At 45.2% G+C, this 16,849-nt stretch overlaps 1 protein-coding gene across 5 annotated transcripts in view; it reads left to right on the top strand.

Annotated features, from left to right (window-relative positions):
• Window positions 1-16,849, top strand: part of LOC139582985 (protein FAM184A-like) — a 183,296-nt gene that overhangs the window by 100,318 nt on the left and 66,129 nt on the right. For all 5 annotated transcript variants that reach the window (XM_071413547.1, XM_071413546.1, XM_071413549.1 and 2 more), the window contains 2 exons: window positions 4,018-4,199; window positions 11,819-12,004. In XM_071413547.1, coding sequence (XP_071269648.1) covers window positions 4,018-4,199; window positions 11,819-12,004 — 368 coding nt within the window. The remainder of the gene's footprint in view (window positions 1-4,017; window positions 4,200-11,818; window positions 12,005-16,849) is intronic.

Raw genomic sequence — 16,849 nt, 5'->3', positions numbered from 1 at the left:
CATCGCGCTCTAGCGACTCCTGTGGTGGGCCGGGCGCATGCACGCTGACACGGTCACCAGGTGTACAGTATGGTGTTTCCTCCGACACATTGGTGTGGCTGGCTTCCGGGTTAAGCGAGCTGAAACAGTGCGGGAGTTGCAGCGATGGTACAAGACTGTAACTACGTGTAATATGTATTTTTGTAAATAACAGCTGCTGCACGATATCTAAGGAAGTCTCGAGCAATTGCTCGCCTGAGGTAGAGTATCTCATGATAAACTATTTTTCGTAGCTGTTTACGTACCACCACAGTCAGAGGCTGGCACTAAGACAGCATTGAATGAGCTGTATTCTGCCATAAGCAAACAAGAAAACGTTAACCCAGAGGCGGTAGCTGGGGACTTTAATGCAGGGACACTTAAATCCGTTTTACCAAATTTCTATCAGCATGTTAAATGTGCAACAAGAGGGGGAAAAAAACTCTGGACCACCTTTACTCCACACACAGAGATGCATACAAAGCTCTCCCTCGCCCTCCATTTGGCAAATCTGACCATAATTTTATCCTCCTGATTCCTGCTTAGAGGCAAAAATGAAAGCAGGAAGCACCAGTGACTAGATCAATATAAAAGTGGTCAGATGAAGCAGATGCTAAGCTACAGGACTGTTTTGCTAGCACAGACTGGAATATGTTCCGGGATTCCTCCGATGGCATTGAGGAGTACACCACATCAGTCATTGGCTTCATCAATAAGTGCATCGACGACGTCGTCCCCACAGTGACCGTACGTACATACCCCAACCAGAAGCCGTGGATTACAGGCAACATCCGCACTGAGCTCAAGGCTAGAGCTGCCGCTTTCAAGGAGCGGGACTCTAACCTGGAAGCTTATAAGAAATCCCGCTATGCCCTCCGACGAACCATCAAACAGGCAAAGTTTCAATACAGGACTAAGATTGAATCGTACTACACCGGCTCTGACGCTCATTGGATGTGGTGGGGCTTGCAAACCATTACAGACTACAAAGGGAAGCACAGCCGAGAGCTGCCCAGTGCTACGAGCCTACCAGACGAGCTAAACTACTTCTATGCTCGCTTCGAGGCAAATAACACTGAAACATGCATGAGAGCACCAGCTGTTCTGGAAGACTGTGCGATCACGCTCTCCGAAGCCGATGTGAGTAAGACCTTTAAACAGGTCAACATTCACAAGGCCACCAGGCCAGACGGATTACCAGGACGTGTACTGCAAACATGCACTGACCAACTGGCAAGTGTCTTCACTGACATTTTCAACCTCTCCCTGTCCGAGTCTGTAATACCAACATGTTTTAAGCAGACCACCATAGTGCCTGTGCCCAAGAACATTAAGGTAACCTGCCTAAACGTCTACTGACCCGTAGCACTCACGTCTGTAGCCACGAAGTGCTTCGAAATGCTGGTCATGGCTCACAACAACACCATTATCCCAGGAACCCTAGACCCACTCCAATTTGCATACCGCCCCAACAGATCCACAGATGATGCACCTCTATTGCACTCCACACTGCCCTTTCTCACCTGGACAAAAGGAACACCTATGTGAGAATGCTATTCATTGACTACAGCTCAGCGTTCAACACCATAGTACCCTCAAAGCTCATCAATAAGCTAAGGACCCTGGGACTAAACACCTCCCTCTGCAACTGGATCCTGGACTTCCTGACGGGCCGCCCCCCAGGTGGTAAGGGTAGATAACAACACATCTGCCACGCTGATCCTCAACTCAGGGGTGCGTGCTCAGTCCCCTCCTGTACTCCCTGTTCACTCATGACTGCATGGCCAGGCACGATTCCAACACCATCATTAAGTTTGCCAATAACACAACAGTGGTAGGCCTGATCACCGACAACGACGAGACAGCCTATAGGGAGGAAATCAGAGGCCTGGCTGTGTGGTGCCAGGACAACAACCTCTCCCTCAACGTGATCAAGACAAAGGAGATTAATTGTGGATTACAGGAAAAAGAGGACCGAGCACGCCCCCATTCTCATCGACGGGTCTGCAGTGGAGTAGGTTGAGAGCTTCAAGTTCCTTGGTGTCCACATCACCAACAGACTAACATGGTCCAATCACACCAAGACAGTCATGAAGAGGGCAATGACAAAACCTATTTCCCCTCAGGAGACTGAAAAGATTTGGCATGGGTCCTCAGATCCTCAAAAGGTTCTACTGCTGCACCATCGAGAGCCTCCTGACTGGTTGCATCACTGCCTGGTATGGCAACTGCTCGGCCTCCGACCGCAAGGCACTACAGAGGGTAGTGCATACAGCCCAGTACATACCAGTCCTCTATACCAGTCGGTGTCTATAGGACCTCTATACCAGTCGGTGTCAGAGGAAGGCCCTAAAAATTGTCAAAGACTCCAGCCACCCAAGTCATAGACTGTTCTCTCTACTACCGCACGGCAAGCAGGACCGGAGCGCCAAGTCTGGGTCCAAGAGGCTTCTAAACAGCTTCTACCCCAAGACATAAGACTCCTGAACACCTAATCAAATGACTACCCAGACTATTTGCATTGCCCCCCCCCCTCTTTTAGTCTCGCTATTGTTATTTTACTGCTGCTCTTTAATTACTTGTTGCTTTTATTTCTTATTCTATCTGTATTTTTTTAACTGCATTGTTGGTTAGGGGCTCGTAAGTAAGCATTTCACTGTACACCTGTTGTATTCGGCGCATGTGTCTAATAACATTTGATTTGATTTGATTTGGATATCACGAAAATGTACAAATATATATATAAACATAATATAAATATAAAATAATATAATTAAATAAGTAAAATAAAAATGTGCAGCCTTTGCACAAGCTTGCATCTGTTCTTTTCAGAAAATAAAAAAAAGTATCTTTGGTTTTATGCCCCTCTGAAATTAAACAGGTGCACAGGAAACCTATGTAGGCTTCCGTCTGTCTATTCACAATAATTATTATCTGTCATGCGGCTCTCTTTCTTCTACTGTTATGATACATTGCCCATGGATGGTAGAATAAACGAGAACCCACAGAGGTGTTTTATTCACTCTGGAAGTAGGTAGCTCCAGCTCCAGCTAGCATACCTGTTGACAGGAGATTGGGCTATGTTTGCATCCCTGTTGTGCTGTTAGTGAGCATTTCTCCTTTTCCCAGGTAACCTTCCACCTGACAGGTGTGATATATCAAGAATCTGATTAAACAGTTGGGGACAATAAAAGGCCACTCTAAAATGTGCAGTTTTGTTACACAACACAATGCCACAGACGTTCAATTGGCATACTGACTGCAGAAATGTCCACCAGAGCTGTGACCAGAGAATTGAATGTTCATTTCTCTACCATAAGCTGCCTCCGATGTTGTTTTGAGAATTTGGCAGGACATCCAACCTGCCTCACAACCGCAGACCATGTGTATGGCGTTGTGTGGGCGAGCGGTTTGCTGATGTCACCGTTGTGAACAGAGTGCCCCATGGTGTTGGTGGGGTTATGGTATGGGCAGGCATAAGCTACGGACAACGAAACACAATTACATTTTATCGATGGCAATTTGAATGCACAAAATTACCGTGACGAGATCCTGAGGCCCATTGTGAGGCCCATTTTTTTTTTAAAGGTATCTGTGACCAACAGATGCATATCTATCAAATCAAATCAAATTGTATTTGTCACATACACATGGTTAGCAGATGTTAATGCGAGTGTAGCGAAATGCTTGTGCTTCTAGTTCCGACAATGCAGTAATAACCAACAAGTAATCTAACCTAACAATTCCACAACTACTACCTTATACACACAAGTGTAAAGGGATAAAGGATATGAATATATTCCTAGAATATATTCCTAGTCATGAGAAATCCATATATTAGGGCCTAAAAAAATCATTTCATTTGACTCATATGAACTGTAACTCAGTGAAATCTTTGAAATTGTTGCATGTTGCGTCTATATTTTTGTCCAGTATAATAACAATGTCTGGCTGGACTGTTTCTCATTCTCTCTCTCTCTCCATCTCCCTCCTTGCCAGGTCACATTGGCAGCCTGCAGGCCACTCAGATGACCCACGAGGCAGCCATCCGGGACCTGGAGTCTGAGAAGTCTCGTCTGAAGGACAAGGTGATCCGTCTAGAGGAGGAACGCGGGGCCCTCCAGAACAAGACCCACGCACTAGACGACAGGCAGAGGCAACAGATTCTATCCCTGGAGAAGGTGAGACTTCAGTGTGGTGGTGGAAACTATATATCTGCCTCTCTGGATCCTTGAGTTGTTTGAGGACAGACTGTTTTTCTGCACCAGCTCTTCCAATAAGGAAATCGCTGTTGCAGTGCCTAAATCCACTCCTCCATGTTTAATTCACAAAACTCAACATCTTGGAAAGAGAAGTTACTAGACAAAAAAATTGCGCTTTTGTTAACGTTTAGCTGAGTACTTTGATTTAGCAAAGACTAAGTTTTTGGTATAAATAGACATCAATTTTGCATCACAGTTTGCTTCATTATATCTCAGCTATTAGCCATTTCTTCCAATATAGTCACCATTTTGCTCTAAGCCATGCTTTCTGGTTGTAAAATAGCATTTAACTTAAATTATTGATGTTAGAGTACACAACAACCCAAAAATATTTTACGACTAAGAATTTAGCTTGCTCCTTGGAAAGTCCCCCTTGCTCTCAGGAGTTACAGATCCCTGAAATTTGCATTGCCTCTGAACACACAAAATGCTGCTGAGCGAGTCAAATTTGAACAACCTTTTAAAAAGAACGTCCAAAAAGGTCACATTATTTACGAACCGTAGCTCAGAAGACAAACTGTAGTTCCGCTGTAAATGTCAAGCAAGATTTATATCCCATTCTGCATTTTCATTATGGTAAAATGCACAGTTGAATCTTTCACCATATGCCGTTCTGAATATGTAATATGCACTCAAGACAGGGAGAGTGTGATGTTGACATTGGTGTGTCTTAATGACAATTCCCCCCAGTCACTTTCACTGCAATGCTGTAGCCTGAAAAAGTGAGAGCGATGTTCTCACCTCTCCAGTTCCCAGGAAATCGCTGTCCTGTTTCACATTACCATAGCCTTGAGTTAGGTGTTACTATGACAACTTGATGGGAACGGAGTTGTGAGTACATTTTTCAGATCCACTGGGCTGCTGGCATTCTGAGATCTCTCTCTCTCTCTCTCTCTCTCTCTCTCTCTCTCTCTCTCTCTCTCTCTCTCTCTCTCTCTCTCTCTCTCTCTCTCTCTCTCTCTCTCTCTCTCTCTCTCTCTCTCTCTCTCTCTCTCTCTCTCTCTCTCTCTCTCTCTCTCTCTCTCTCTCTATTCAATTCAATTCAATTCAATTCAAGGGGCTTTATTGGCATGGGAAACATGTGTTAACATTGCCAAAGCAAGTGAGGTAGATAATATACAAAAGTGAAATAAACAATAAAAATTAACAGTAAACATTACACATACAGAAGTTTCAAAGCAATAAAGACATTACAAATGTCATATTATATATATACAGTGTTGTAGCAATGTATAAATGGTTAAAGCACACAAGTTAAAATAAATAAACATAAATATGGGTTGTATTTACAATGGTGTTTGTTCTTCACTGGTTGCCCTTTTCTTGTGGCAACAGGTCACAAATCTTGCTGCTGTGATGGCACACTGTGGAATTTCACCCAGTAGATATGGGAGTTTATCAAAATTGGATTTGTTTTCGAATTCTTTGTGGATCTGTGTGATCTGAGGGAAATATGTGTCTCTAATATGGTCATACATTGGGCAGGAGGTTAGGAAGTGCAGCTCAGTTTCCACCTCATTTTGTGGGCAGTGAGCACATAGCCTGTCTTCTCTTGAGAGCCATGTCTGCCTACGGCGGCCTTTCTCAATAGCAAGGCTATGCTCACTGAGTCTGTACATAGTCAAAGCTTTCCTTAAGTTTGGGTCAGTCACAGTGGTCAGGTATTCTGCCACTGTGTACTCTCTGTTTAGGGCCAAATAGCATTCTAGTTTGCTCTGTTTGTTTGTTAATTCTTTCCAATGTGTCAAGTAATTATCTTTTTGTTTTCTCATGATTTGGTTGGGTCTAATTGTGCTGTTGTCCTGGGGCTCTGTGGGGTGTGTTTGTGAACAGAGCCCCAGGACCAGCTTGCTTAGGGGACTCTTCTCCAGGTTCATCTCTCTGTAGGTGATTGCTTTGTTATGGAAGGTTTGGGAATCGCTTCCTTTTAGGTGGTTGTAGAATTTAACGGCTCTTTTCTGGATTTTGATAATTAGTGGGTATCGGCCTAATTCTGCTCTGCATGCATTATTTGGTGTTCTACGTTGTACACGGAGGATATTTTTGCAGAATTCTGCATGCAGAGTCTCAATTTGGTGTTTGTCCCATTTTGTGAAATCTTGGTTGGTGAGCGGACCCCAGACCTCACAACCATAAAGGGCAATGGGCTCTATGACTGATTCAAGTATTTTTAGCCAGATCCTAATTGGTATGTTGAAATTTATGTTCCTTTTGATGGCATAGAATGCCCTTCTTGCCTTGTCTCTCAGATCGTTCACAGCTTTGTGGAAGTTACCTGTGGTGCTGAGGTTTAGGCCGAGGTATGTATAGTTTTTTGTGTGCTCTAGGGCAACGGTGTCTAGATGGAATTTGTGGTCCTGGCGACTGGACCTTTTTTGGAACACCATTATTTTGGTCTTACTGAGATTTACTGTCAGGGCCCAGGTCTGACAGAATCTGTGCAGAAGATCTAGGTGCTGCTGTAGGCCCTCCTTGGTTGGTGACAGAAGCACCAGATCATCAGCAAACAGTAGACATTTGACTTCGGATTCTAGTAGGGTGAGGCCAGGTGCTGCAGACTGTTCTAATGCCCTCGCCAATTCGTTGATATATATGTTGAAGAGGGTGGGGCTTAAGCTGCATCCCTGTCTCACCCCACGACCCTGTGTGAAGAAATGTGTGTGTTTTTTGCCAATTTTAACCGCACACTTGTTGTTTGTGTACATGGATTTTATAATGTCGTATGTTTTTCCCCCAACACCACTTTCCATCAATTTGTATAGCAGACCCTCATGCCAAATTGAGTCGAAGGCTTTTTTGAAATCAACAAAGCATGAGAAGACTTTGCCTTTGTTTTGGTTTGTTTGGTTGTCAATTAGGGTGTGTAGGGTGAATACATGGTCTGTTGTACGGTAATTTGGTAAAAAGCCAATTTGACATTTGCTCAGTACATTGTTTTCATTGAGGAAATGTACGAGTCTGCTGTTAATGATAATGCAGAGTATTTTCCCAAGGTTACTGTTGACGCATATTCCACGGTAGTTATTGGGGTCAAATTTGTCTCCACTTTTGTGGATTGGGGTGATCAGTCCTTGGTTCCAAATATTAGGGAAGATGCCAGAGCTAAGGACGATGTTAAAGAGTTTTAGTATAGCCAATTGGAATTTGTTGTCTGTATATTTGATCATTTCATTAAGGATACCATCAACACCACAGGCCTTTTTGGGTTGGAGGGTTTTTATTTTGTCCTGTAACTCGTTCAAGGTAATTGGAGAATCCAGTGGGTTCTGGTAGTCTTTAATAGTTGATTCAAGGATTTGTATTTGATCATGTATATGTTTTTGCTCTTTATTCTTTGTTATAGAGCCAAAAAGATTGGAGAAGTGGTTTACCCATACATCTCCATTTTGGATAGATAATTCTTCGTGTTGTTGTTTGTTTAGTGTTTTCCAATTTTCCCAGAAGTGGTTAGAGTCTATGGATTCTTCAATTACCTTGAGCTGATTTCTGACGTGCTGTTCCTTCTTTTTCCGTAGTGTATTTCTGTATTGTTTTAGTGATTCACCATAGTGAAGGCGTAGACTCAGGTTTTCCGGGTCTCTATGTTTTTGGTTGGACAGGTTTCTCAATTTATTTCTTAGATTTTTGCATTCGTCATCAAACCATTTGTCATTGTTGTTCATTTTCTTCGGTTTTCTATTTGAGATTTTTAGGTTTGATAGGGAAGCTGAGAGGTCAAATATACTGTTAAGATTTTCTACTGCCAAGTTTACACCTTCACTATTGCAGTGGAACGTTTTACCCAGGAAGTTGTCTAAAAGGGATTGAATTTGCTGTTGTCTAATTGTTTTTTGGTAGATTTCCAAACTGCATTCCTTCCATCTATAGTATTTCTTAATGTTACTCAGTTCCTTTGGCTTTGATGCCTCGTGATTGAGTATTGCTCTGTTCAAGTAGACTGTGATTTTGCTGTGGTCTGATAGGGGTGTCAGTGGGCTGACTGTGAACGCTCTGAGAGACTCTGGGTTGAGGTCAGTGATAAAGTAGTCTACAGTGCTACTGCCAAGAGATGAGCTATAGGTGAACCTACCATAGGAGTCCCCTCGAAGCCTACCATTGACTATGTACATACCCAGCGTGCGACAGAGCTGCAGGAGTTGTGACCCGTTTTTGTTGGTTATGTTGTCATAGTTGTGCCTAGGGGGGCATATGGGGGAGGGAATGCTGTCACCTCCAGGTAGGTGTTTGTCCCCCTGTGTGCTGAGGGTGTCAGGTTCTTGTCCAGTTCTGGCATTTAGGTCGCCACAGACTAATACATGTCCCTGGGCCTGGAAATGATTGATTTCCTCATTCAGGATGGAGAAGCTGTCTTCATTAAAGTATGGGGATTCTAGTGGGGGGATATAGGTAGCACACAGGAGGACATTTTTCTCTGTTAAGATAATTTCCTTTTGAATTTCTAGCCAAATGTAAAATGTTCCTGTTTTGATTAGTTTAATGGAGTGAGTTAGGTCTGCTCTATACCAAATTAGCATTCCCCCTGAGTCCCTTCCCTGTTTCACACCTGGTAGTTTGGTGGATGGGACTACCAGTTCTCTGTAACCTAGAGGGCAACCAGTGGGTCCGTCTCCTCTGTACCAGGTTTCTTGCAGGATGACAATGTCTGCATTACCGATTTCTTTGGTGAAGTCCGGGTTCCTGCTCTTTAGGCCAAAGGCAGATGACCTCAGGCCTTGGATATTCCAGGATGATATAGTGAAGGCTTTTTGTTCCATAAAGTGTCCAATGTTGTTGGCCGTGTGGTTTGGCCTCAGGCCAGTAAGTGTGAGCAGAGCCTGCTGAGCATCTGGTACATGCCGTTGGCTTGGGCGAGTGTAAGAGTGGGGGTTGGGCCTGTTTGCCCGCTCACTACCTGGGCGTATGTGTGACTTCCATGTTGATGCCCTCTTTGCGGGGGTGGGGTGCATGGGGTGGGCAGGAGTGGCATAGGTCTGATCTGAGGGGGCCTAAATTGGGTGTGGGCATGGTTGATGTGGGGGGGGTGTGTAGGTCCAGGGGGGGGTCTTGGAGGGTGTCTCGCTGGTCTTGGTGGGGTGTCTATTGATCTGTTGCTCCTGTGTGAAGTGTTGGGGCTGCGTTTGAGAGCGATGTCCTTTAGAGTCCGGGCAAAGGTGGGCACTGCTGCCTTGTAGAGGTGGACCTGGTCATAGAGGCTGTTCAAGTCCAGGGTGGAGTGGTGGGCCAGAAAAACATTTGGTTTTGAGGCACAGTCACGGGAGATGCTTGCGTTTACCCGCTGTATTGTAGCAGGGTGGAAGTCTTTTCGTGGTAGCAGGGTGGAGATAACCACTTGTGCGTTGGGGAAAGTAGAAGAAGCTTTTTCGATCACTCCCTTCAGTGCTGTGGCCACCCTTTCCTGCTGTGCTCTCAGGTCGTTTGTGCCTGTGTGTATTATTATGTGGCTAGGTGAGCATAGTTTGTCCTCAGACAGAAGGTCTAGGGCGCGCTGGGTGTTTGGACACCAGAGTTTAGACACACTGTGTTTGGGAAAAAGTTTTTTTTCTTCTATATATTTCCCATTTGAGTCCATAAGAAGGACAATCTGTGTCTTGTGTTTGTCCTCAGTGGGTGTGGGGGGGTTGTCAGGAGGGCTATCAGGGTGGCTGACAGGGGGGGTGCTCAGAGGGGGTGAGAGCTGCTGGGCTTGGGGTTTTTCTTTTGTCTGTTCTGTTGTGATGTCGTTTCTATGGTCAGGGTCTGGTGTGGACTGTTCTGCTGTGGTGTCGAGACTTTTGTCGGGTGCTGAGGTGGGCTGTTCTGCTGGCGTCTCTGTGGGGATGGCCACCTCCCTAGTGGGTTGTTCTCTGTCACATGCCATCCCCCTCAACCTCTCCTCCTGTAGTCTGATCCTCTCCTCCATCCCCTTCTCCCTCTCCTCCTGTAGTCTGATCCTCTCCTCCATCCCCCTCTCCCTCTCCTCCTGTAGTCTGATCCTCTCCTCTAGTGCTCTGTTCTTCTCCTGCTCCTGCTCTTTCTCCTGTTGATGTTGTCTCACCACTGTCCATAGTGCAGATATGTCTTTCTCCACCTCCGGCTCTCCAGGTCTGGTTAAGGGGGTGTTGTTGTGCTGGACTGTTGTCTGGGTCTGTGCTGACTGGAGTGTGATCACCTGCTGTTCCAGCTCCACCTGCCTTACCTCCAGCTGGGTGAATTTATCCTTCATTTCAATGAGGGAGAAGTACTCTGTACTGGGAGGTTGACTGTCTGCTGAGGGTTGCTCGTCTGTGTGGTTATATGATGAAGACGTCTGGTCTGACCCGCTTGGGGTGGGGGTATCTTTATCAAGGGAGAGCTTCTCCTGCTGGGCTAATTCTTTGATTTGGTGAAACTCCAGCTGAAACTGTTTGTGATTGCCCTGTACCATTACTGTTCCAGACTTATATAGATTTATATTAGCTGACTCAGAGTCCTCGTTGTCAAGTATCCTGAGTTTCCACCCCTCGTTAACCCCCCCTCTCTTAACAAAGGGGTAGTGTGCTAATATAGCACTGTGCCATGCCACTGGATGGTTTGTGTAGAAGATAAGGTTGCTGATGTTCCCATTTTTGTAATAGTCAGCAAAAAGTGTCTCTTGATTTTCCATAAGGAGCTTCATTTTGTGATCTTTTCTTGCCTTATCATTCTTTACAATGACAGGGTACTGTATTTTAATTACCTCTGAACAGCGGGAGGCAGCTTCTAAGGCCTCTCCATTTGGTTGGGGTAGACTATTCGACTCTCCTGCCATTGTTGGGCTAATGGGCTTTGACACCTCTCACTTGACACTTAAGTGCTAGATGAAGTTGTATCAAGCTTGGCAGAGTTATGTTACTATTCAGTCCTTATAAAGTAATGTCATGTATTATTCTTCTTGGCTTTTGGAAATAGAATATAGTTTCAGACTAAACATTACTCACTCAGTTCCAGGTTGGGTGGTGTTCTCAGGTTTCTGTTGTTTTCCAGAGAATTTGCTGTATAGAATAATTAATCCTTGGTATTTGTGAACTTTTCAGGTGATTCTGTAATTCCGTCCAAAATCAGGTTGTAGGTTTCGAGTTTTGATTTGAAGTGAGGGTTATGTTGTAGAGGGTAGCATCCTGTATGTGTTCCTGACAAAAAATCCAAGTTTATCTAACTCTAAATGTATATTTTTTAAAGAAAATGCTGAAAAATGCAGGAGCTCATCTGATCGTGACCTCTCTCTCTCTCTCTCTCTCTCTCTCTCTCTCTCTCTCTCTCTCATGTGTCAGAGTGCATATGAAGCATCTTTAAGCTGTCACCTTTTTGCCACAACAACACACCGACAATAGCAAGACTGAAAAGCGGAACAGCCGTTCATGTGTTACCTGTGTGTGACTGACTCAAATAGATGCTCACTCAAATTACCAAGGGAATGTAAATAAGACCGTAATGAGCTTAGCATTCTGCTCACAGCTGGTTTTAATTCAACTAGAATCAAGCGTCTTAGATAAACACATTTGGCTGACAGTCACGGTGTTGTCTCTGTGTTGTTCCATCAGACTCTACGGGAGGAGAAGCAGGTGTATGAGAAAGAGATGGTGAACATGCGTGCCAAATACGAGGACGACGCCGCCCACTTCAAAGAGTCACAGACCCGGGCGCTGGAGGAGCTGTCGAAAAAACACCGGACCACCCTGGAGAACACACAGACTACTGCCGAGAAGGAGAAGAGCCGGCTACTGGCCGTGAGTTACACACACACACACACACACACATAACCTCCAGTAACACAACACTGTACCTACGCAACACACACACACACACACACTGCGGTGAAACCGCAGCTACACACTGCTGCAATGGGATGGGCTGAACATACACAGCAGTACACTGCATCTATGATCATTTCACCTCCAAGCCATGTTTTGCTATGATTTGGCTACAGTAATAGATTCTGCAATTGACATTACAACCACCCTAATGAACAAGTTACACCGGATCCAACAGCAAGACTAAAACAGCAAGACTCATGTGTTGTCTCTCTTGTCGTGATGTGTGTTTTGTCCTAGCCCCGCGGGAGGCCTTTTGGTAGGCCATCATTGTAAATAAGAATTTGTTCTTAACTGACTTGCCTAGTGAAATAAATAAAAACTAAAGAACAACAGTTGAAACAAAGATTAGACACTAATTGAATGTGGGGATAAGAGAAAGGTCTATTCTGAGTCGGGCCTGCTCCATACCCTCCTATTAGAAAAGAGTCAAGACCAATTTTGTGGACTCGAGTCACATGACTTGGGTCGAGTCTGACTCAAGTCACAAATTTGATGACTTGTGACTCGACTTAAAAGAAAAGAACTTGAGACTTGGAGCCTCAAGACTCGGGACTCGACTTTGACTTGAGGCTGATGACTTGAAATTATCTGGCCAGGTTTTGTAATGTTGTGTCACTCATTTTGTGGCACAGAGCCTACGTGGATTACTCTCCACGCAGCCAGAGACAGTAGCCACAGCATCTCCCTTGCAAAAAAAAGCCTGCAAAAGATTGGCTAGTGAAACGTACACTCGGCACTCTGATTGGACCAGCAACACAGGTCGGGTGGTGTTCTAGCGAACAGATTGCTGATTTGCTGTACAGTTATAGGATAGGGTACAGCGCAAACGTCAAATTATAGGGAGAGAGGATTGACATAATAAATAAACATGAACTGTGTACTTTTCAAGCTCATCAGCAATGGGCAACAGTTACTTGCATAGGCCTACTGGTATTTTGGTATGTACCAATTGCTTGAAATTGGTAATTTACTTATGGAATTTGTTTCAAATTAATTATTACTGAGGCGAAGACGCACCATACTGTAGGCACGGCTCTTCAGTTGCTCTCTCCAAATTCCCGCCGGTGGAGAGTGCTTTTTCACTCCTGTTGAAATGTTTGCTCTTGCTCTCACACGTTTGAATGCATAGGTCCTATGTGGTAAATCTATATTACATCTAATACTACAATAATTGCTAGCGTTTCATCATTCCATCCCCGTACCGTTTATTGCAACACGTAGGCGTTTCGTGTTTGATAGGCCAACGATACATGTTCATTTAACCAACCACTTCTTACCCTCTGGGAGCGATGTTTATTGTGCCCGTTTACAAGACTCATGAGGTAGAATATCTGTTGATTTCATTCAATGTATGGTTTCCTTTATTCATATTTTCCGGGGTTATGTCGGAGTTCCATGTGTCTCTGTCGTACTGGTTGTGCGTATTAGGAGAGCGCGCCTCGGTGCGCATAGGAATAGGCTACGTGGCCTGCGTTCCACGCTTCGGAGACAGAATGTTGAATAAGCGATAATGATTGTTCCACGTAAGCACGGGTGTTGAAATATCATTAATAGTCATGAAGTCTGATTAAGACGAATGTAGCAATGTATGTGGGAAATGACCTTTTACATTGTAGAACCAGTTTATTAGTTGTAATTGCCAATTGGGTAATTGTTTGGTCCTGAAAGAGCTCCTGTTAGACAGGTTCCATTTGGTTTGTCAAGGGGAGGCTGGACAGTCGTGCCCTCTACCTGTGTCTGTTCAGATAGGACAGGTGGATATTGCCTGTGTATATTTGGTAAGTCTACTTGTATGTTTTGTGTGATATGGCACTTTCACCATTGGATCACCAAGACCTGTAAATAAATCTACGCTCTGAGCACATCAACCTGCCTTGCCTTCTGCTGATGTCACGGATGATACAAGACCGCTATTTTACAATGGGCTTATCAAAATGTCTTGTAGATAAAATAATGGTCTGTCTGGTAGCCTCAATAAATAGACAAAGATTTGTAGTCAAACAAATCGTTGCACTCGACTTGACTTGAAAGCGCGTGACTCGACTTGACTCGCTCTTAGTATGCACGACTTGGACTTGACTCGAGCCTTGACCCGTTCTACTTGAGACTCGACTTGAACCTCGGACCTTGTGACTTGAGAGTTTCTTGTGACTTGAATAATAGTGACTTGGTCCCACCTCTGGTTTCAAGTAGGTGTTAATCAATCACACAGACTGATTGCTGCTGGAACCACTGGCGAGAAAGAGAAAGAGTGGGGGAGAGAGAGTCATTACAATGGGCAGAACAGCCTCGCTTCCCTTCAAGCCCCTCCATGTCATTTGCATGCATGAATTCCAGGCTTCGCTTCTCTGATTTGGTTCTGCAGCTTGGCTGCCACTTGTCAAGGCAATCCCACGAGTGTTGAAAACAGCTCTGTGCTGGTGTAGCTTTGAGTATCCTCAAGTGCTGCCTGCCATACACACAGAACAGAAAGACTGTTATTATGGATGGCTAGTGGTTTGAAATCACATGGAAACAGATTGGTTATAATGGTTGACAACAGCCCCATCAAAAACCTTTCCTATTTCCTTGCTGTCTGACAGCAGTAATGTGTGCTTGTCGCTAGTCTCCCTCAGCTTTTAGGGCCGTGTTTTGCTCAGATCTAGGTCTTCCTCTCTTTCCATCCCATCTCTATATGAGAGCCCAGTGCTATCAGTCTCTGTATCCCAGGCTGGAGGATGGGTCTCTGTATCCCAGGCTGTGTCTCTGTATCCCAGGATGGGACTCTGTATCCCAGGCTGTGTCTGTGTATCCCAGGCTGTGTCTCTGTATCACAGGCTGTGTCTCTGTATCCCAAGCTGTGTCTCTGTATCCCAGGCTGTGTCTCTGTATCCCAGGCTGTGTTTCTGTATCCCAAGCTGTGTTTCTGTATCCCAGGCTGTGTATTTGTATCCCAGGCTGGGACTCTGTATCCCAGGCTGGGACTCTGTATCAACAACTTCCGGCGCCGGAAAGAGATGGCCGCCTCGCTTCGCGTTCCTTGGAAAATATGCAGTATTTTGTTTTTTTATGTGTTATTTCTTACATCGGTACCCCAGGTAATCTTAGGTTTCATTACATACAGTCGGGAGGAACTACTGAATATACGATTAACGTCAACTCATCATCGTTCCTACCAGGAATATGACTTTCCCGAAACGGATCCAGTGTTTTGCCTTCCACCCAATACAATGGATCTGATCCCAGCCGGCGACCCTGTGCGACGCCGTAAAAGGGGCAAACGAGGCGGTCTCGTGGTCAGGCTTCGGAGACGGGCACATCGCGCTCCACTCCCTAGCATACTACTCGCCAATGTCCAGTCTCTTGACAATAAGGTTGATGAAATCCGAGCACGGGTAGCATTCCAGAGAGACATCAGGGATTGCAACGTGCTCTGCTTCACGGAAACATGGCTAACTCAAGAGACGCTAACGGAGTCGGTGCAGCCAGCTGGTTTCTTCATGCATCGCGCCGACAGAAACAAACATCTTTCTGGTAAGAAGAGGGGCGGGGGGGTATGCCTTATGATTAACGAGACGTGGTGTGATCATCATAACAACACACAGGAACTCAAGTCATTCTGTTCACCTGATCTAGAACTCCTCACAATCAAATGTCGACCGCATTATCTACCAAGGGAATTCTCTTCAATCATAATCACAGCCGTATATATTCCCCCCCAAGCAGACACATCGATGGCCCTGAACGAACTTTATCTGACTCTTTGTAAACTGGAAACCACACACCCTGAGGCTGCATTCATCGTAGCTGGGGATTTTAACAAGGCTAATCTAAAAACAAAACTCCCTAAATTCTATCAGCATATCGATTGTGCTACCAGGGCTGGAAAAACCCTAGATCATTGTTATACTAATTTCCGCGACGCATATAAGGCCCTCCCCCGCCCCCCTTTCGGAAAAGCTGACCACGACTCCATTTTGTTGATTCCAGCCTACAAACAGAAACTAAAACAACAAGCTCCCGCGCTCAGGTCTGTTCAACGCTGGTCCGACCAATCTGAATCCACGCTTCAAGACTGCTTCGATCACGCGGATTGGAATATGTTCCGCATTGCGTCCAACAACAATATTGACGAATATGCTGATTCGGTGAGCGAGTTCATTAGGAAGTGCATTGGCGATGTCGTACCCACAGCAACGATTAAAACATTCCCAAACCAGAAACCGTGGATTGACGGCAGCATTCGCGTGAAACTGAAAGCGCGAACCACTGCTTTTAACCAGGGCAAGGTGACCGGAAGCATGACCGAATACAAACAGTGTAGCTATTCTCTCCGCAAGGCAATCAAACAGGCTAAGTCCCAGTACAGAGACAAAATCGAGTCGCAATTCAACAGCTCAGACACAAGAGGTATGTGGCAGGGTCTACAGTCAATCACGGATTACAAAAAGAAAACCAGCCCCGTCGCGGACCAGGATGTCTTGCTCCCAGACAGGCTAAACAACTTTTTTGCCCGCTTTGAGGACAATACAGTGCCACTGACACGGCCCCCTACCAAAACCTGCGGGCTCTCCTTCACTGCAGCCGAGGTGAGTAAAACATTTAAACGTGTTAACCCTCGCAAGGCTGCAGGCCCAGACGGCATTCCCAGCCGCGTCCTCAGAGCATGCGCAGACCAGCTGGCTGGTGTGTTTACGGACATATTCAATCAATCCTTATCCCAGTCTGCTGTTCCCACATGCTTCAAGAGGGCCACCATTGTTCCTGTTCCCAAGAAAG

The sequence above is a fragment of the Salvelinus alpinus genome, chromosome 8, assembly GCF_045679555.1.
Source record: "Salvelinus alpinus chromosome 8, SLU_Salpinus.1, whole genome shotgun sequence".
Taxonomy (NCBI): Eukaryota; Metazoa; Chordata; class Actinopteri; order Salmoniformes; family Salmonidae; genus Salvelinus; species Salvelinus alpinus.
The sequence above is the reverse complement of the archived record's forward strand: the minus strand, read 5'-3'. Positions and strand labels throughout refer to the sequence as shown.